At 36.9% G+C, this 21,748-nt stretch overlaps 1 protein-coding gene across 2 annotated transcripts in view; it reads right to left on the bottom strand.

Moving 5' to 3' along the window:
- The window catches only part of NRXN1 (neurexin 1), a 994,129-nt gene that overhangs the window by 262,322 nt on the left and 710,059 nt on the right, over window positions 1-21,748 (bottom strand). For both annotated transcript variants that reach the window (XM_079791723.1, XM_079791722.1), the window contains one exon: window positions 13,530-13,711. In XM_079791723.1, coding sequence (XP_079647849.1) covers window positions 13,530-13,711 — 182 coding nt within the window. The remainder of the gene's footprint in view (window positions 1-13,529; window positions 13,712-21,748) is intronic.

Genomic DNA, 21,748 nt, shown 5'->3' on the forward strand with positions numbered 1-21,748 from the left:
ACAACAGTTCAGAAAGAGGCCATTAAACTAAGGCAATAATAATGGACACAAAGAAAGCAGCCACATTAAAGCTGCAGTACAATAAATACGGTAGCCACTAGCCAGCTGTTGAGCACTTGAAATGTGGCTAATCGTATGTGTGCAATCTAATGATCAAAATAAACTGAAGAACAAAATAGAAACAGAGGCATGGATACATGGAACAGTCTGATAGCAGTCAGAGGGGAGAGAGGAGATTGGGATTGGATGAAAGAAGGTGAAGGGATTAGCCAAAGAACATATGGACATAATCCATAGACACAGACAACAGTGTAGTGATATCCAGAGGTAAGGATGGTGGGGGATGGGTGGAGGGGGGCAAAGGAGAGGGGGGAATGGGAACATCTTCTGTAATAGTGTCAACAATAAAAATAAAGTAAAAATAAAAAAATAAATGTGGCTAATAGAATTGAGGAACTGAATTTCAAAGTTTATTTAATTACTAAAGGCCTGGTGCAAGGATTCGTGCAGCGGTGGGGTCCCTTGGACTGGCCTGTGCCCTCTGGCAATCTGGGGCCCCTTGGGGGATGTCAGAAATCCCGTTTGGGGCCCAATCCCCACAGGCCAGGAATGTAGATTGTTAATTGAGAGATACTATAAGTGTAAAAAACACATTGGCTATCAAAAACTTAGTATGGAAAACTTAGTAATGCAAAACGGTAACATTTAGAGGATACGGTTCAAGATGGTGGTGTAGGAAGATCCTGAACATACCTCTTCCTATGAGCACAACAGATCTACAGTTACCTATGAAACACTTCCCTCTGACAACTGGATAAATAGGTCCTCCATAGCAAAGGATAAAAGGGCACATCAAGGTGAGTAGGGGAGGCAGAGACACAGACTCACCAGAAACCACCCTGGGCCCACATTACCCTGATATCAAAACTAAGACACAACAAAAAGAGAAAATTACAGGCCAATATCCCTGATATACATACAGATGACAAATCCTCAACTAAATATTTGCAAACTGAATTCAATAATACTTTAGAAGAATCATACACCATGATCAAGTAGGATTTATTTAAGAAACACAAGGATAATTCAACATCTGCAAATCCACCAAAATGATGCACTACATTAAAAAATAAAAATCATGTAATCGTCTCAATAGATGCAGAAAAACATTTGACAAAATTCAGCATCCACTGAAGACTAAAAAAAAACAAAAAAACTCTCAACAAAGTGGACATAGAGAGAATGTACCTCAACATATTAAAGGCCGTACATAACAAACCCACAGCTGACATCATACTCAACAGTGAAAAAGCTAAAAACTTTCCCTCTAAGATCAGAAACAAGACAAGGATTCCCACTCTTGCCACTTTTATACAACATAGTGTTAGAAGTCCTAGCCAGAGAAATTAGGTAGAAATAATAATAATAAATAAAAGGCATCCAAATTGGAAAGAAATAAAACTTTCACTATTTGCAAGTGACACGAGTAACACATGCATTTGCAGATAACACTGTTAGAACTAATAAACGAATTCAGTAGAGTTGTAGGATACAAAATCAATATACAGTAATCTGCTGCATTTCTATAAAGTAATAACAAGCTATCAGGAAGAGAAATTAAGAAAACAATCCCAATTACAGTTGCATAAAAAAGAATAAAATACCTAGGAAAATAATTTAACCAAGGAAGTGAAAGCCCTGTATAATAAAAACTATAAGACGCTGTTAGAAGAAATTGGGGGGGAAATATTGTGTGCTCGTGTATTGGAATAATCAATATTATTAAAATGCCCATACCTCCCAAAGCAATCAGCAGATTCAAAGCAATCCTTATCAAAATTCCAATGGCATTTTTTACAGAACTAGAACAAATAATTCTATAACATGTATGGAATCACAAACGACCCCAAATAGCCAAAACAATCTTAAGAAAAAAGAACAAAGCTGGAAATACCATGTTCCCTGATTTCAAACTATACTACAAAGTTATAGCAATCAAAACAGTATGGTATTGGAATAAAAACAGACACATAGATCAATAGGTAGAATAGAGAGGCCATAAATAAATCCATACATATATGCACAACTAATTTATGAAAAAGGAGACAAGAATATACAATGGGAAAAAGACTGCTTCTTCAATAAATGGTGTTCAGGAAACTAGTCAGCCATATGCAACACAATGACACTGGACTAGACCATTGTCCTATACCATTACACAAAAATAAAAATGTATTAAAGATTTGTTAATGTGAAACCAAAAAACTCCTAGAGAATAAAACATATGGGGAAGCTCCTTGTCATTGATTCTGACATTGATTTTTTTAGAACTGACTGCAAAGGCATCAAAAGCAAAAATAAACAAGTGGACTACATCAAACCAAAAAAACTTCTGTATAGCAAAGGAAACCATCAACAGAATGAAAAGTCACCCTACTAAATGGGAGAAAGTATTTTCAAATCATAAATCCAATAACAGGTTATTATTCAAAATATATAATGAATTCATATAACCAATAGCAAAAAAAAAATATATTAAAAAATTGATTTTTTTTTTGTTTTTTTCTCTTTTTCTTTAAATTTCTTCATTGATTAAGGTATTACATATGTGTCCTTATAAAAAATAAAAAAATGGATAGAGGCTCTAAATAGGCATTTTTTCAAAGAAGACATGCAAATAGCCAAACACACATAAGATGTTCAATATCAGTAATTATCAGGGAAATGCAAATCAAAACCACAATGAGTTATCACCTCCCACACGTGTGAATGGCTATTATCAAAGAGACAAGAAATAACAAGTGTCGGAGAGGATATGGAAAGAAGGAAATCCTCATACACTGTTGGTGGGAATGTTCATTAGTGCAGTCACTATGGAAAACAATGTGGTTTCTCAAAAATTTAAAGATAGAACTACCATATGATCCAACTATACTGGATCATACTCCTGGGTATTTATCTGAAAAAAACAAAAATCCTAATTTAAAAAGAGATATGCACCCCTATGTTTATTGCAACATTATTTACAACACACAAGATATGGAAACAACCTAAATGCCCATTGATAGATAAATAGATAAAGAAGATGTGGTATCTATACTAATAAAAGGGTAATATGCTAATTAGGGCAGAAGTCTTCATCTTCAGGACATCCATCTGGACGTCCATCCAGACAAAGCTACAGCGGCTGCAAAGCCCAGGGTTCAAGCAGCTGTGGGCTCTGACAGCCATGAGCCCCGGCGGCTGTGAGGCCTGAGGCTCAGGCCTTGCAGCCACCATGGCCAGCAATAGCAGCAGCAGCAGCAGGGTGATGGAGGTGGCGCCTACCCCTGATCAGCCCAGTTGCCTACCACAGAGGAGTACATCAGGAGTACATCCATCAGGAGTACATCCCCTGAGGGCTCCTGGACTGTGAGAGGGGGCAGGCAGGGCTGAGGGACCCCCACACCAGTGCACGAATTTTTGTGCACCAGGCCTCTGGTATACATATAAAATAGAATACTATTCATCCATATAAAATAAAATCTTGCCATTTGCTTCAGGGTATTATGCTAAGTGAAATAAGTCAGACAAAGAAAGACGGACTCTGTATGATTTTACTTGTATTTAAGTTTAAAAAAATAAATTTAAAAACCTCATCAATTGGTGGTTTGCAGAGAGGAAAGTGGTTGGGATGTGGGTGAAATGGGTGAAGAGGGTCAATTGTATGGTGACAGACGGTAACTAGACTTATTGTGATGATCACTTTGTAGCATATACAAAGACCAGATTACTCTGCTGTGCACCTGTAACTAATATAAAGGTATGTATAAATTTTACTTCAATTCAAAAAATAAAATTTAAAATTGGTATTTATTATATGTTGAAATGATACTTTGGATAGATTGAGTTAAATGAAATGTATTAAAAGTTCACTCATCTGATTTTTTTTTTCTTTTTTAATGTGACTACTAGAAAATTTAAAATTATACCCATGGATCACATTATATTTCTATTACATAGTGCTGATTGAGAGATATTTCTGGAATTTGGTGAGAAACATAAGGTCATAAGAGTAAGCGTGGGGACCATGTCAGGTTTTTAATCTGTAATTAAAAGGGTCAGGTTTTTAATCTGGGTCAGGTTTTTAATCTGTAATTGTGTAGATGGACATGAGGCTCGGCGACAATGAGTTCAGTTTTTGACATGATAAGTCTGAGGTGCTCATGAGACATTCAGGGGGAGACACTCAGTAAGCCCTTGGAAATGCTGCTCTGACGATCAGAGGGGAAGTCAGGACTGGAGATGTATACTTGGGAGTGAGCAGTCTTCATTTGCTAGCTAAAATTCAGAGTACTGTTTTAGGAATATTAAGATGAACTTATTTTCACAGACAAAAAGGCCTAATGATTACATTTTGATCTTTTGCCAAGAGCTTTTGTGGTCTGTCAATCTTGTATGTCCACTCCTTTTTGGGCAGGAAGGCTCTGAGGAGGAGGTTCAGGAGGAAGTGCTTTTCTTGATAGGAAGAGCCCACCAGTCAAGCGTCTCCTCAGAAGCCTAACTGCAGGGTGCTCTCCCAGCGCTCCACTTTGTAGGCAGAGGTGAAACAGCTCATCCTGCTCCTCTCCAGAAGGGCAGAGGCCTCCTCTGTCTTGTTGACCTAAGAATTCCCAGGTGCAGCATACTGCCTCCTGTGGGAATCCAGAATGAGTCACCCCAAGATAAGCCTCTGTGGTATAGAGATTGTTTTGAGCTAAAGGTAACTTTAGCTGCAGGCTCAAGAGGAACTTCTACCTCTCCTCCTTGGCTACCTAGAAGAACTTGAAGTGGGGGCCTTGCCCCAAATGGGAGATTAGCAGAGAGAACCCCTTTTGACCTATCTACAGGGCACAACAAACTTCTATTTACTAAACATCTGCTCTTGTTATCATCCTGCAATAACCCTTTGAAGCCCTCTAGTCACCTTACTTCATCCCTAGCTCAGAATGTCTTACATACCTAGAACCGCCCCCCCTTTCTATCTCTGAACCTCTCATCCATGAGGGGTGTCTGAGTCACTCATGTGTGTGGGGTTCCCATACATATGTACTAAATTTTATTTTCTTGTGCTAATATGTCTGATGTCTATGTTATTATTAGAGCACCCAGAAGAACCTTGAGGGTAGGGTAAAGTGTGTCCCTCCCCCACACTCCTAACATAAGCTCCTAAAGACAACACAAATTGCATATCAAAGCTCTGAAAATGTTTGTTTTCATCAAAATAATTTTCTCAGGCCCAGTGAAAATTATCTCCAGTTCTTTGCTCCTGATTTAAAATATGGCTATTGTTAACTTGAATGTTCCCTTGTATATTCACCCGAGTCATTTCCTCCCTTTGTTAAAATGAACTGCCTATGTCAGAAGTGGCCCAACAATAGCTCTACTAGGACTTCAATGTCATAGTGTTCTTTTTATCTTGTTTCCTGACCTTTGGTGACATGTTTGCTATGCTGTTTGCATGTTTTATCTACTACTCTCATGCATTTTGCTTATGGCTTTCAGTGTGTTTTGTGCAATTTAAAAAAAAAAAGTTTTTCTGATCAGTGTACAAATGACTCCAGCATTCCCCAAATTAGTTTGTAATCCTCAAGCAATGTCTTCATTACTCTTTTTCCATCAATCTATGTTATGTTCAGACTTCTGCAAAGCCAGCATCTTTTATAACCTGTGAGCATATGTTTCCATTGTTGATCATGATTTCTTCCTAAGACATGTAATCTCTGACTGGATCATAAGAATGAACATATCAGATATGCTCTGAGCATGGGAGATCTTAATCATGTCTTCTGGGAATCTCTGAATAATCTAGCTCAGCTGCTTCTGGATAACTGAGCCTGTATAAGACTATAAATGCTTGATGTTTTGAGCTGCTAAATTGTGGGAACATTTTTTCACAGAAAAAGACAACTAAATACAGTATGAACTACATTATAGGTGATCAATAATAATGTCTTGAATTGACCAAAGGAGATATTTCTTGAAGGTAGGTTTTTGAAAAATAATAGCTGCAGAAGAAGGGATGGTATATTCAGTAGTTAGAAATGATTCAACAAAGTCTTTTGTTTTAATAGCACTGAAAAGAGCATTTTAGGACTGTAACCCAACTCTGGATAACTTAGAATTGATGTGAAGCTATTCTGTAAAGTAACTTGGGGTCCACCATAAAGCAATGGATCAAGAAGTGTAGTAATCGTAGATTGGAGCAGAATCTAAGATTTTCTCTACCTAGGTACTGCCCTGGGCATTGTTTCAACAGCTCTTTCCAAAAGATTCCTGAGTCCTAGACTTCTTTATGCTAGCTCAAGAAGCTCTAAGCTCCACAGGCCATTAGTTAAAGAGAGAGATTGATGACTGAGCAGAATCTAGATAGTGTGAGACAACGAGAAGACGTCTCCTGGGTAGAATTTGAATAGCAAAAGGACAAGAAGTTCATTTTTAAAAGGAATTAACAAATTTCACTGGAGTGGAAAGACAAGTATAGAATTATGAGAAAATGGACTGAAAAGGGAAATTAAGATTAGAATATTAAAGACATGAAGTGTTAGGCATAGACTTGTCATTTATCTGTACATAATTGGGAAGCATCCTGTGTTTTAACAGAGGAATAACAGAATCAAAGAAGCATTTTAGCAATTTAATTTGACATAAGTATATAAAAGGGATTGGAAAGTATTCAGAATAGAGACAGGAAGATAAGTGCCTAAGTGATAAGTACATGAACTGAGAAGGTTCAGGTAGAGATAGTCGTTTTGATTCTCTATTCAATTTCAACAGCAAAAGAATTTCAGAGAAGGAAATAATTCTTAAAATCTAGAAACCAAATTCCTAGAGTTATTGATGCAACAAAGGTGAACTAGAAAATGAGAAAGTGATTAACTTCCAAGGGTAAATGAGGAGTTTGTATCGATGCAATTAACCCTACCACTCTATCATACAGAGATTGTATCAAGGTATCTGGAGAGCACTTCAGCCAACAGAAATGTGACCATCACTCCTCCCATTTTCTCCAAAGATAACTTGTATCCTTCATATGTTAAATACTTGGACAAGAATTTTACAAAACACGGTAGAAAGAATTTATTTTAGCTTTCTTTTAAAATTCTAGTCAAAGAAGCCACATATTCTCTAATTTATGTTAGAATCAGGAAAACAAAAATCATATAAAATATCTGTAATACTGTAAACAATAAAAAAGTGAAAGAGAAAGCTCTCAAAAATACCTAGTGAATATTATTTACAGGATTGAATTTAAAGATTATATGGCAAAGTAGAACTCTTAAAATATGGAAATCTGTTGGTTAAAGAGAATATTTCTCTAGAGCATAATTTAACTGCAAGAAAACTGTGAGGGAATAATTGGATTTTAACTTGTTGATACAGATGTGAACCCATGTCTAATTATTGACTTTTAAATGTGTGTTTTTTTATTTAATTAATTGTAATACAGAGTTAAGATAAATAGTATAAAATGTAGAGAGGCAGAGAGAGGTGAGAAATATTTGACATGCCACCAATATTGATAAGTTATTTTGGGACATGAAATATTTACTATAAATACACTATTCTTCTAGCCTAAAACTAAACCTGCTGATCAAAAGGTGTATTTCTAAATCAAAATCAATTAAGAGCTTGTTGTAAAAATAAGGCTTCCAGCTCAGCAAAGTACAAAGAATAAGCACTTAAGGCAAATGTGTAGAACAATTTACTGATCAAATTTGCAATGCTCTTTCATGCTCCCAAGATGAAAGAATTTAAAAAAAACACTTTTTTACTCATCCTCTCCTCCAACCTCCACACATTTCCTCTGGTCAGAACCAATGACATGTTAATATTCCTGGCAGTGAATGAGCACACATTTGCAGTGGCTTTCTTCTGTCAATCAGAGAAGGGGTAAGTAACTTCCAATTAACATTACCAGACTGATATACACTGAGTGGCCAGATTATTATGATCTCTGAACGCATAATAATCTGGCCACTCAGTGTATATCCTATATAATAAAAGGCTACAATGCAAATTGTTCCCTCGACCAGGAGTTCGACCAGCAGGGAGGCCAGCCAACCGCCCATGTCCCCTCCCCCTGGCCAGGCTGGCCGGACCCCACCCATGCACAAATTCATGCACCGGGCCTCTAGTATATATATATATATATATACACACACATACAGAGTGGCCAGATTATTATGCATTCAGAGATTCAGAGATCACAATAATCTGGCCACTCAGTGTATAAGAAATGTTATCCCTAGAGCAAGCATATCAAACTCAAAGGCTAACACGGGCCAAATAAATGAGGCATGTGGCCCGTGGGCCACGAGTTTGGCATGCTTGCTCTAGAGCAGGGGTCCTCAAACTTTTTAAACAGGGGGCCAGTTCACTGTCCCTCAGACCATTGGAGGGCCGGACTATAGTTTAAAAAAAAACTATGAACAAATTCCTACGCACACTGCACATATCTTATTTTGAAGTAAAAACACAAAACGGCAAAAACACCCGCATGTGGCCCGCGGGCCGTAGTTTGAGGACGCCTGCTCTAGAGTGACAACATTAGTAAAATTTCTAAATATACCTTAGAAAATATGAAAAATGAATTTTTTATTGATTCTAAAAGTTGTTTTTTCAGTGTTAATTAATACTCAACATTACTAATTTAAATGTATATAACACTTTATGGTTTACAAATCTCTTTATATTCTCTATCTTGAAAACCTATAATTTTTTTCCTGTTCTTGCAAATACTATGCAGATAAGAAAGTTAACTTCAAGGAGAAGAAATGGAGATACCATGATGGAGGGAAAATCAAGAAAAATTAGTCACTTTGGGACAAAATATGTTTACTATACATAATCTAAGCTACCTAGTGAACAGGATCCCATGTGGCTGGCCAACAGATATTAGTTTAAATAAGTACTAAGTAGTGAGCTGGTTTATTTTTGTACCCACGGGGACTAACAAAGATATGGGCCATGCTCAGAAAATCTTTCTGAACAGCCTTCTAGCATGTACCAAAATAAGTAATGAAAAGCCACATTTCTATATTATATTATTTTTCTTATTAGTCATCATTATTATATATTATGTCCTGTACCATCAGAAAACTTATTTCTATTTGAAAAACATGGATGACATTAAATGAGTAGAAAGTAATTTATGGTAAAAGTGAATTACAATAAATAAGGTGATTATTAAGGCAAGATAATCATTTATCAAAAAATTGTTTCTCACCATACACTTTCTTTAAATCAGGGATGGGAAACCTTTCTTCTGCCAAGGGCCATTTAAATATTTATAACATCATTCCCGGGACATACAAAATTATCAACTTAAAAATTAGCCTGCTATATTTGGTCAAACATTTAATGAGCTCACCACTAATGTCTTGGCAGGGCCAGACCATATGATTTCGAGGGCCTTCTATGGCCTGGGACCTGCTGTTCCCCATCCCTGCACTAAATCATCAACTACCGTAATTATTTCTTAGGTAAAGATTCAGAAAACAATATCAATAAAATATGCAACTTTTCAAAAATCTGTGGCTGTTGCTACTTTTTTATATTATAAACAAGAAATCATCCTTTCTCAGAGTTATATAGAAATTAAACTTCATCTGTAACTTCACTATGATTATAGAAAAGTTGAGTCTATACTGAGCCTAAGCCATAATATTTTGAATATATCATTCATTACTTCATTTCTTATTTCAGAAAACATTTATTGAGCACTTGTTTCCTAAGCACTATGCTAATTACCATATTTTCCACGTATAAGATGACTTTTTAACCCAGGAAAATCTATATGCCCAGTCGTTTTATACGCCAGAAAATACGGTAATTGTTCCTTACTTCATGTCCTTATTTTCCCATAATCCACTTCTGAAACCTTACAAATTTCAATAGTAATATCATATGGCTCTGAGGGTAGCAGTAGAAATATTAATATAACCAAAAAAATTTATCTATATAAACTATGGCACCTGAGTAACAAAATAATTTTACTATAAGTTATTATATTTTAGAGTACAGTTAATCAAAATTTAAATATCATTATATTTTCCAATAAAATCAAACATCATTTTGAAAAAATAATAAGATTATTAACAATGTCAAATATTCACATCTTCATTGACATTATATGCCAATCAAATTTTAAAAGTTATCTAACTGAAATGGCATTACACATTTTGGCAAGACTGGAGTACCTTATAATGTGTTCTATCAACTTTCCATCTTATTGTTTAATTCTATTAATTATTGGGGAAAATATCACTTTTATATAAAATCAGTACATGGTTTATATATGGTTGACCTTGAACGTTTACAGACATTTTTCTGGCAGTTTAATAGATACTTTAAATTTCTAACTTTTATATATAAATCATCTATGAGTTGTTTCATTTTTAAGTCAGTTATATTCATAACACAAAGTCAAACAACAGTAATAATCTATACTTCTGCGAATCTGTTTTCCTTTTAAGTTCCCAATCTTGAAAAAAGCGGAAGAAATTATTTGAAGAAAATCAAGACAGATTCAAAGGTACCTAAATAACCTCATAAAGTAGCCTCTTAATATTCCCAAATCTAAGTGTAATTATTAAGAATACTTTTGCTTCTGTCACTGGAAAACAATTATAGTCCTTATACCTTTCCTTTCCTTTCCTTTCCTTCTTTCCTTCTTTCCTCCTTTCCTTTCCTTTCCTTTCCTTTCCTTTCCTTTCCTTTCCTTTCCTTTCCTTTCCTTCATCCTTCCTTGCCCCCTTCCTCAGTCTCTCCCTTTCTCTCCCTCCTCTCTACCTCTCTCTCTTTGCTTTTTAAATATCTAACTGCTCTTTCTCTTTCCCTTCCATGTACCCAACATTATGGGAAGGAGAGGTAAACTTCTGTAGTTAAAAGAAAAACACCAGCCTTGTATTAATTTTTATGGTATGTTGAAAATGTAAAATTAGGGACTTGTCTCCATATCAGCAACGTGCTAAGTCATTACTTGCAGGCAATGACAGAAAAAGGAGATAGAAAGTTTTAGTTGGCCAAATTTGGACTAAAACTGGGTATGAGTAGTTGGTACAGGAGTGAACAGGGCTAACCTATCAGGACATTTGGTAAGCCCAGGGAACCGATGTCCATTTGCCATTTCCTAGTCAAGGACATGCTCTCAGATCAAGGGAGAGTTTGAAGGTAGCGAATTTAAGAGGAAGGGTATCTAGGGGCAGACACTGCGTTCAAAGTGATTGGCTAGGCAAGACCAAGAGAGGAGGTTCAGAAAGGAGACCAGTAAAGGAGCTGTGGAAGGTCCTGGGGCTGGTATGAACATCTAGAATGTCAATCCATTATGCATAAGAGAATTGTAAGCCCACATTTGATCAGAATTGGAAAGAAAAACCCATTCTTGTAGACTAAAACTCTTTGACCATAAAAAAACAACAACAGTGGTTGTGTAATTTAATAACATGGCCCCTTATGACTTGAAAGTGATCATTGTAGAACCTTTTCACAGGGTAAATGTGTAATTGGTTCTAGATCAATAAGCAATTTCTTTCAGGAGGAAAAGCTCTTGTTTCCACTTTTATTTATTTATTTTTGAAGTAACAAGGCTCTTAAATCAGAATGGAGCAAATACATTTAGGAAGTTGAGATTACGCTAAACAGCAAGAATCCTTACTGCACTAGTTAAGTTTATCTCAACTGATCATTTATTTATGATGCCATAAAAATCCAGATGCTTTCGGTTTTGATTGTTAGATATTTGCTGAAAGGCAGATGAAATTACTTTCCCAGGGTTCCCATTTTTGACAACTGCATTTTGAATGAAAAATTTACAACCGTAAATTTAAAACAGTTCAATAATGGTCATGCTGTAGTGTTTTGTTTTGTTTTGTTTTGTTTTGTTTTGTTTTGTTTTCTTTCCAAGATTAACAATGAATTCAACTCCTGGTGGTCAGTGTAAACCCTCTACTCAGTGTATTTGAAATTCTGTAAGTATAATAGAAAACTAAGTTTAAGAAAATCAACTCCTAGATACTGAAAACAAACTGATGGTTGCCAAATGGGAGGGCGGAGGAGGGTGAGGACTGACTGAAAAAGGTGAAGCGATTAAGAAGTACAAACTGGCAGTTACAAAATAGTCACAAGGATGTAAATTACACAATAGGAAATATAGTCAACTATATTGTAATAACTATATATGGTGCCAGGTGGGTACTACACTTAGTGGGGGTGATCATCTATAAGTTACAAAAATGTCTAATCACTATGATGTATACCTAAAACTAATAAAATATTGAATGTCAACTGTAATTAATAAATAAAATATTAATGAAAATAAATAAATAAAATGTTGAAAATTAAGGTCCTGTAGAAGTCTGTGATAACATATTTTCTTTCGTGTTTGGTGATTTTCCTAACATTTTAGGATGAGTGCCTGAAGGCCAGTCTCTAACAGGGAACAACATATTGACCTAATCAAATATTCTTTGAGGCGCAGGTACTGGTAAAGGGAGAACCTATAGGGATAGACAAAAACAAAACCAACTTACATGATCGCATGGGGCAGAAGAGATAAACTATACCTCAAGGATTAAAAGGAGGATGAAGAGATTTATATGCTTCGGAACCTCCCAGAAGATATGTTGGACCAAGAACTATAATGATAAGAACCCTCGACAGTTTTTAAATATGTGACATGGTTCTTATGTTGACATATCAGTAAAACATACATATCTCTAAACAATGAAAGCCTGCATGTGCTTCTTTGCAAATATTGCAAGGAAATGAGGAGATGCAAAACTGCAACCATACAAATAGGTAACAGTGCAGAGATGTAGGGCTCTACTCAGTGCTGGCAGTGTTAAAAGGTAAAAAAAAAAAAGCTTTTCATTTATAAACTATTATTTGCTATGTACTATGTGCTGACTAAATTCTTGTGGGAGGCTTAGAGTTTGGAGAAAAAGGAAAGGTCCCAGGATATACATGACATTGTATTTTCTTGACACTTATGTATTAAAATAAGTGTAAGATAGCACAGAAACAATGTTTTTGCCATTTTCTTTCACTGCCCCAAATATCTTCAAAGTCTCCTTTTCTCCCTCCCATCCATGGCATGTACCTTCAGACCATTCCCTATCCAGGCTGGAAAAGAAATAAGGACACTGGATCCCTCTCTTTCGATGTCACCAGTATGACGAGCCCTGGCTTCCAGCCAGATGAAACAACACCTACAGGGCTGTCTAGAGGTACTAAAACACACCAAAAACAAACCTTCGTAAACAGATAACTGAGAGGAATTCACACTTCAAACAAAAGCACAATATTTTCTATTATGAAGAACATTTTTTTATCAATTATAATAGGTATAACACTTTATTATCTCTTGAATGTATTTATATTTTCTGTACCAAAAGTTCTGGTTGCTGGGGAGAGAAAGTTAAAACCAACAAACTAAGTTACTTACCAAAAACAAACAAAAAAACTAACAGTGAAAAGCAAAAGTTGAATCTTATTTTCAAAGTACTTACTATATGCAGCTCTAGGTAGTCCCCCAGGCCAGAAGAACTGTCCACACGCACCAATACAGCTTCTTTCTGAACAGTGCTAAACCCTATGGCCAGTCTGTCTGCTCGTGTACTTGGCCGGTCATTAGGAGGCCACTTGTATGTGATTTGTCCACCACCTTTGCTAAAGATATACGTTGTCCCAGCTGGAAAACAAACAAACAAGCAAACAATTAGTCCAAATGTGTGAGGTATACCCTTTTCATGTGTGTTAGGTTGACATATCAGTAAAGTATTAAATTTATATTATGGCCACATTAAAAACAAAAACAAAAAATCTTTGGCAAAGCAAATAAGCAAATAGCAGATTTCAATCACACATTCTCAAGAAAAAGATTTGTTGTATTTTTTTTAAAAGAAATATCAAGGCAGCTCAGTTTTTAATACACTCATTAAATCTCCCAGCAGGTGTTTCAGAACAAACGGGAGATTATTGCTTTTCCAAAGGAGTTGGACAAGCATAGAATGTAATGGGGTTTTATTTCTTTCTGCCAGTTTTTAAGAAATAGTGTAGTAGGAAACATTGACTTTGGACGCTTGTGAAAGGAGCAGAAACATATATCAACTTGGTTTTGAAACAAGGGTTGCATGCAGATGTGACCGGGCCATGCAGCACGGTGAAGCAAATCGCGACAAATACGCTGCGAATCAACTTTTATGGGGAACGTGTCTGTTCACATATGACAGATGATAACTAATGGATGAACAGTCGTAAGCCCCAGTGGTCATGTCCAGAAAATACAGATATTAGATCCCATCCATAGAAGTCAAGTCTTATTTAACAAGCAACATCTAGTAGCTGTCATACTCCCCAGCATCATGGAAAGACCCATTCTTTTCTCCCCCCCCCCCCCAAAGTGAATACCAGTCTTGCAGCACTAACATTAATGTCATAGCCACATGTGGTGAATGTTCAGATTTTACTTTCTGGTAGTGATGTCAGTAAATTATCCATCTTACTTTAAAAACAGGTGTTTTTTTCTTCAAACAGGTTTACTAAGCATACAAAGCATGGGAGTCTTTTTTATCTTTGCTCCCCTGGAATTTATCTCACTGGGTGCAATAAAATCAACTGTTTCAGTCAGGATATTTGGAAGACATATGCAAAGATATATACAATGCAAAGGAGATCTTTCTCCACACACAGAAAAAATTATTGTTACCGCAGGAACAGAACTTAGGGTACAATTTATAGAGGGGCGTGTAGCCCTCCAACAACAACAACAAAATGCCACCACATATTTAATGTGCACCTACTATGTGCTGAACATAAAGAAAGCCGTAAGAGTGAATATTAAAATTTAGGCCACGAAGCATCTTGTGTTTATGGAAAAATAGCTTCTTCCAAGAGTAAGGCTTATGTGTAAAAGTTGTATGTTCATCGGTATGTTTTCAAGATATCTGCCTATCAAATTTCTATGATTACCAAATTTACCAATTAAATGAAGCTGACAATCTCACATTCATGTATATTTAATTAAAATAGCTAAAAATATAATCTGTTTCCCTCGACTGTATAGTGGAGCCAGCTTTTCTCTGCATTATGTCTGAGTCATTTCCATGGGAAACTCCAAGCACTCTGTCCTATGACGGCTGTCCTGATTGCTTTACCAGTAACATGCCTTGGTACATGGTCCTGACCCAAGAAGCGTGTCAGGACGATATTGCATGTAAAAGTGATAGAACAGAAATTTGTGGGAAATGCAATGGTAGAGAGGCTGTGCATGTCTCTATTAAATTTTTTTTGGTACTAATAAATAAGCGTCATTTCTCTCTCTCTGAGAATAGGTAGGTTACATTTAAAGGCACTAGTCTCTGTGCAAGCAAAGAAAATTCTTATTATACAGATTTGTGTACCAGGAACGCCAGAGCCTTCAGGACCATTAGAAGACTGTTAATCTGGATATCAATAAGCAAGCACTATTTGATCAGTATTTTCCTGCTTGGTAGTTTTTGTAGGTGATTAAGTAGTCCATGCTTCAGTAACACGTACATTGATAAAAAGAGGACAAGAACACTTAAACGTGAAGATTTCTTTAAAACGAAGATGTGGAGATGTGGTGACCTCTGAGTGCTGGTCCCTAATTTTATTTTCTCCCTTTTAGTTAATTTTGTTCTCTAATGACTACGTATTTCATGTGAAGTAAGAAAAACATTCAAAACCAGAGATGCTACTTGACAATATAAAACATATGAGAATCCAGATGTTTCCCAGACTCATTCAAGAAAGGCAGTGTTGCAAAGCAGCAAATATCTTACATTATCTTACAACATTATCTTACAACAGTTTTTCTGTCATTTTCTACTTCTGCGTGGGAAGTAAGGCAAGCATTGCTCCCCTGTTATATTTGAGGAAATTTAGCCATAAGGATTGGCTTGATATCTCATGTTGCAAACTTGGTTACCTTGCAGAGCTGGTAGGAAACCTAGTATCCAGAGTCTGACTGCCGTGTGGGATTTTTTTTTAATTACAGAAATGTTTCTGTTATGATAACAAGACGGTAAAAAAAAAAGTTAATTGGATATGTCAGTCTGAATTTATCAAGGCCAACTGTTATCGTATTCTAATGTCTCATATCCATAAAGTGACATTTGCACTTCATGATCATATACTGTCCTTTCACCTCACAATGCTTTCAAAAAAGAAAAAAAAATCACATATAAATGTGAAGTGACAGGACATTTAATATATGTAGGTTAACATTTGGTTTAGGGTACACTTTCCAAACTTATGGAACTATGAAAGTTTCTCGTTGCTCAGTTACAGGACTTGAGGATAATAATGTAAAGGCTTATATTTTCAGCAAGATAAATGTCACAATACAAATATCATTACTCAAGATTTGATTTCATCCCACATTTCAACCTTTCCCAGTAAGTGTTACAGCATGGCCACTAGCATGCTATTAGCTACTCTGTCCTCCTTACAATGACTTTCCAATTCTTTAGGTTTCATCCAAACAAAGCAAAAGCAGTTGTGATACCCTGGCTCAAACAATACAATTATTGCTAGTGTCCTTTTCCTCCAGGTACATCTGAAAGGCAATCTCTCTTCCTTTTCCTTCTGTATGCACAACAATACACTGACCTGTACGCATCGGCACAATTCCATAATAAGCAAAGGAATCAGATGGCCAGCCATGGCACAGTTCTCTCCTACCAACCTCTGTAAGCATCTTGGCTTCCTTTTTAAAAAAAAAAAAAATCACTTTACATCAAACTCTACAAAAATCTCTGTGCTCTTAAAGCCCTCATTCCATCAAGATAAGAAATTGCCATATACTCTCCATTTTGGTAACCTTGAGAAGATGAGCATACTCCAACAATATAATATAGAGGGTCAGATGACTAACATTTCCAAATCTATGTCCTTTAAATTGCATCTTTCTGAACCAAGGGCATGATGTACTTACTGAAGAATAATTAAGACATTAAGAATGTAAACGCTGGACTCAGGCACAACTGAGTTCAAAGTTCAACTGTACCATTTACTAGCTACATGATCTTGACAAAGCTATTTATTCTAAGTCTTCTGTTTCCTACCTGGAAAAAAAAAATCAAGCATAATAACACTATTATCTCAAGGAACTTCTATCAGGATTAACTGACATATTGCACTGTAACACTTTAGTCCCATTTCTGGCATATAGTAAATGCCCAATACAGTTTACAGAAAACAGATGAAGTGTTTGTATGTATGTCTGTGGTGAAAAAATAAAATAACTAATATTACAACATTGTTGTTTTATCTTACTACTAGAGGCCCGGTGCATGAAATTCGTACACGGAGGGGGGGCAAGGAGGGTGTCCCACAAAATGGCCTGCACCCTCTCCAATCCAGGACCCCTTGGGGGGTGTCTGACTGCTGGTTTAGGCCTGATCCCTGCCTAAACCGGCAGTCAGACATCCCTCACACAAACCGGGACTGCTGACTCCTAACCGCTTTCTGCCTGCCTGCCTGATTGTCTATAACCGCTTCTGCCTGCCAGCCTGATCACCCCCTACCTCCTCCCCTGCCAGCGTGATTGACATCTAATTGCTCTCCTGCCAGGCTGATCGCCCCCAACTGCCCTCCCCTGTAGGCCTGGTTGCCCCCAACTGCCCTCCCCCACCATCCTGATCTCACCCCCAACTGCCCTCCACTGCCGGCCTGATCACCCACAACTGCCCTCCCCTGCCGTGACCTGCCTCCTCCATCAGAACCCGCCTCCTCCACATGAGGCGGCGGAGATGCTGGGACCAGCATCCTCCGAACCACGCAGAGCCCCAGTACCCCCAGGCCTCACCAGGTGGAGTGGCCAGTGGGCCCTGACTCTGCTGTGCGTGCAGCCATCTTGTGGCGGCCATCTTGTGATGATGTCACGCGAGGGCATGACGCTACCTAGGCTTTTATTATATAGGATAAGAACCTTTAGAAAATTTTAACTTATTTCAAAGTTATGTTAAAACCAAATGCCTTTTAAGAAATGACTTTTCTATACCCCCATTTTTATTAGCCTTTTCAGTATTTCATTCCTTGGATTAGCACTTTTTTTCACATAAACCCATTATATCATTATTTACATCCACTAATAGTTGACAATGGGAAGGATATTAAATTGCATTAAATGGGAGCTTTCATGAGAAAACATAGTATTAGTTCATCACCATAATGCATCTAGGGTGGGAAGAATTATAGCATGATGCAAAAAACTCACTGTGACTATTAAATAAAGAAGTAAGCCTATACAAGATAAACCACAATCTAGCTTTATTTTTAAATTTTTATTTTTATAGGAACATATTTTATTTTATTATGTAAGTGAATTCAATGTGCAGCAACAGTACATCTTAATCAGTTGCAAGCATTTTATCGACATGGAGGAACGTATAGCCGTCATTATTATGCCTGCTTCTATATGCAAGCACTGACACTTCAGTGCCATGACTACTAATGGATTTATTGTAGATTAACCTTGACATCCCTCACATCATTGAATGTATGGGTGACTCAAACTCTAAGTGGTTTTCAGCAAGCTGCACATTTAAGTAGTGCAGCAAGTCTACATTCCTCACTCCAAATTGATTAACAAAGCTGGCTCCATCAGATGCAAATTTAGCAGTATCCATGTACTTTACACTGCAAAAAATGTTTGTAAAATTTACACATGGACTCTTATTTCTAATGTCTGCACTGTCTGTGATTTTAGAAGAAGAAATATTTTTAGAGTTTATTTAACATATATTTACATATGGGGCTCTCTTCTCTTCTTCTCTTTCTTGCCAAACATTTCCTCCCTAAATGTGCTCACTTCTGCCTCACGTATTCCTGAAAAAGCTAATATATTCCCCCAAACAAATTGAACATTTCTGAAAAAGAAAACCAATAAGCATGTACAGGTATGCTTGATTATTGGTTGCTCTGGATCCTTGCTACATGAACAATAATATAATTAGCTTCTGAATAGATTAGCTTCTAACTCATAACATAACTAAATGAATAAAAGATTCTTTTCTGAAATCCTATAATACTTCAAATGTCATTGTGTAACCAACATGAAACATTTAGGCCATTATGATTCTATTAAGTGTAACAGGGATATAACACTTTTTCCAGTGAAAGTTTGCCAAGCAGTCAGATGGAAATTAAAAGTAAAACACTTATAAATAAGGGGAACTATTATTCTTTCTACACCCTTGTCAAGAGGCTGCTCTTAAATGTAAATTTTCTGAACTTTTACCTATGTGGAAGTATTCTTTTGAGTACTAAAGTTCATATAAAGCAAAAACAATAAGGCCACCTTATATGAAAAATAAATTTTAGACTACGAAAAATTTTTAAAGTGGTGAAACTTAAAAAAACACACAAATCTTAACTCTATGTGTGCACTAAAATAACTTACTACAGTTAATTGTCTTTCTCTGTTTCTGTAAATTTTTTGTGAGACCACAAAGAATTATTTCATAAAACTTAGCACAATAGCTTCCTAATTTTAAAATTTCACATAGGAGAATTAAAAACTCAGGAAATGTGGGCATTTTAAGAGGAGAGAGAAATGGAATCAGAGTAATAGGAGTTCCTACCTATAATATGTAACCGCCTCTAATTTTAGAAAGTAATTGACAACAATTACCAAGATTGAGAAGAGATAGCCCCCAATGGTTACTGTGCTTCTAAAGATGCAGAAATATTAGAAAATGAAAATAAAGACTAAACGTATATCATAATTTAAGATTCCTCATGGAAGATGCAGGCTTATGAGAAGGGACAAATGCATTACAACTAGCTACAGGGACTGGAAAATGAGACAGGGTTTTCATCCCTGGACCTAGTGAAATAGAGCAGGTAGGTCCTTAACATGACAGGCAGGGCAAGAAACATTGCATGCTGCTGAAATGGCTTAGAAATAAACCTGTAGTCTGAATCAAACCAAAGAAAATAAACTGAGGAAGAGTTGAGATGTTTTCCAAATAATGAAAGCCTAATCAAGTAGGCTCACAATGATATTCAATATAGTGGGGATGATGGGAGATTTTTCATAGTATATGGCAAGTCGCATGCTCCATCAGAACCCTAGACCAGTGGTTGGCAAACCGCGGCTCGCGAGCCACATGCGGCTCTTTGGCCCCTTGAGTGTTCTAACGCCACTTCTTCAAAATAGACTCGCCCAGGCCGAAAACTGACTTCTGCGCATGGGCCACGAAGTTTCAATCGCACTGTATGTGCGCGCCCGCACGTGGTATTTTGTGGAAGAGCCACACTCGAGGGGCCAAAGAGCCGCATGTGGCTCGTGAGCCGCAGTTTGCCGACCACTGCCCTAGACTCTTAGGAATTAAGAAAATGAGTTATTCTTTTTTTAAAGTTTGTGGACCATTTACAAAATTAAATGTAAACTGAGGAAAACAGGAAATGTCAACATTGGGAGCACCCCGTTTTCCTGCACTGGGATTTCCTAGGGGGACACTGTGCAGAGTCAGTGCACACATGCTAGTCTATTGAACACGAATCGTAAACTCGGTTCGAGTTCTTCCATTAAAAACTCTCGAAGCCCACGCAAATCCGAAATATTGCTGGACTCTCAGGGTCCATGGGGTCTCACGAGGCATTAACAATTAACGCCTCCCAAACTTTCAATGGCATCAAAGGGGGCTGAACCACTCAGGCTCCTCAGTAAACCTGGGGGCCTGAAAGCAGAGAGGGTCTCCCCACTAAGCCAGCCTAATACAATATCCAGCTCTACCCCAGCCAAGATGCCATTTTAAAATAAAAACGTGGTGTATGCTTATTCAATAAGAAACTTTAATTAAAATAAAACTATCGTAGTATTTTGTAACAATCCTTTGTATCTCAGCGGGGTCTGTTGTTATTTCACCTCTTTCATTTCTGATTTTGTTTATTTGGGTCCTCTCTCTTTGCTTCTTGGTGAGCCTGGCTAGAGGTCCATCAATCTTGTTTATCCTTTCAAAGAACCAGCTCTTGGTTTTGTTGATCTTATGTATTGTTTCTTTGGTCTCTATGTCATTTATCTCCGCTCTGATCTTTGTTATTTCCTTCCTTCTGGTTACACTGGGCTTTTCTTGCTGCTCTTTTTCTAGCTCTTTGAGTTGTAGGGTTAAGTAATTTATTACCATTGTTTCTTGTTTTTTGCAATAGGCCTGTAGAGCTATGAACTTCCCTCTCAAGACTGCTTTCGCTGTGTCCCATAGATTTTGGATTGTTGTGTTTTCATTGTCATTTGTTGCCATGATGTTTTTTATTTCTTCCTTGATCTCTCTGGTGACCCAGTCCTTGTTTAATAGCATGCTGTTTAGTCTCCATGTGTTTGATTTCTTTGGATTGTATTTATTGTAGTTGATTTCCAGTTTTATGCCACTGTGATCTGAGAAGATGCTTGATATAATTTCTATCTTCTTGAATTTGAAGAGACTTTGCCTGTGACCCAGCATATGGTCTATCTTTGAAAATGACCCATGTGCACTTGAGAAGAATGTATATTCTGTGGCTTTGGGGTGAAATGTTCTGAAGATGTCAATTAATTCCATCTGGTCTAGTGAGTCATTTAGGATTGCTGTTTCTTTGCTGATTTTTTGTTTAGAGGATTTGTCCAGTGGTGATAGTGGGGTATTAAAGTCTCCTACTATGATTGTGTTGCTATTAATCTCTCCCTTGATATCCTCCAGGAGTTTTTTTATGTATTTGGGTG

The sequence above is a fragment of the Cnephaeus nilssonii genome, assembly GCF_951640355.1.
Source record: "Cnephaeus nilssonii genome assembly, chromosome: 15".
NCBI classification, from domain to species: domain Eukaryota; kingdom Metazoa; phylum Chordata; class Mammalia; order Chiroptera; family Vespertilionidae; genus Cnephaeus; species Cnephaeus nilssonii.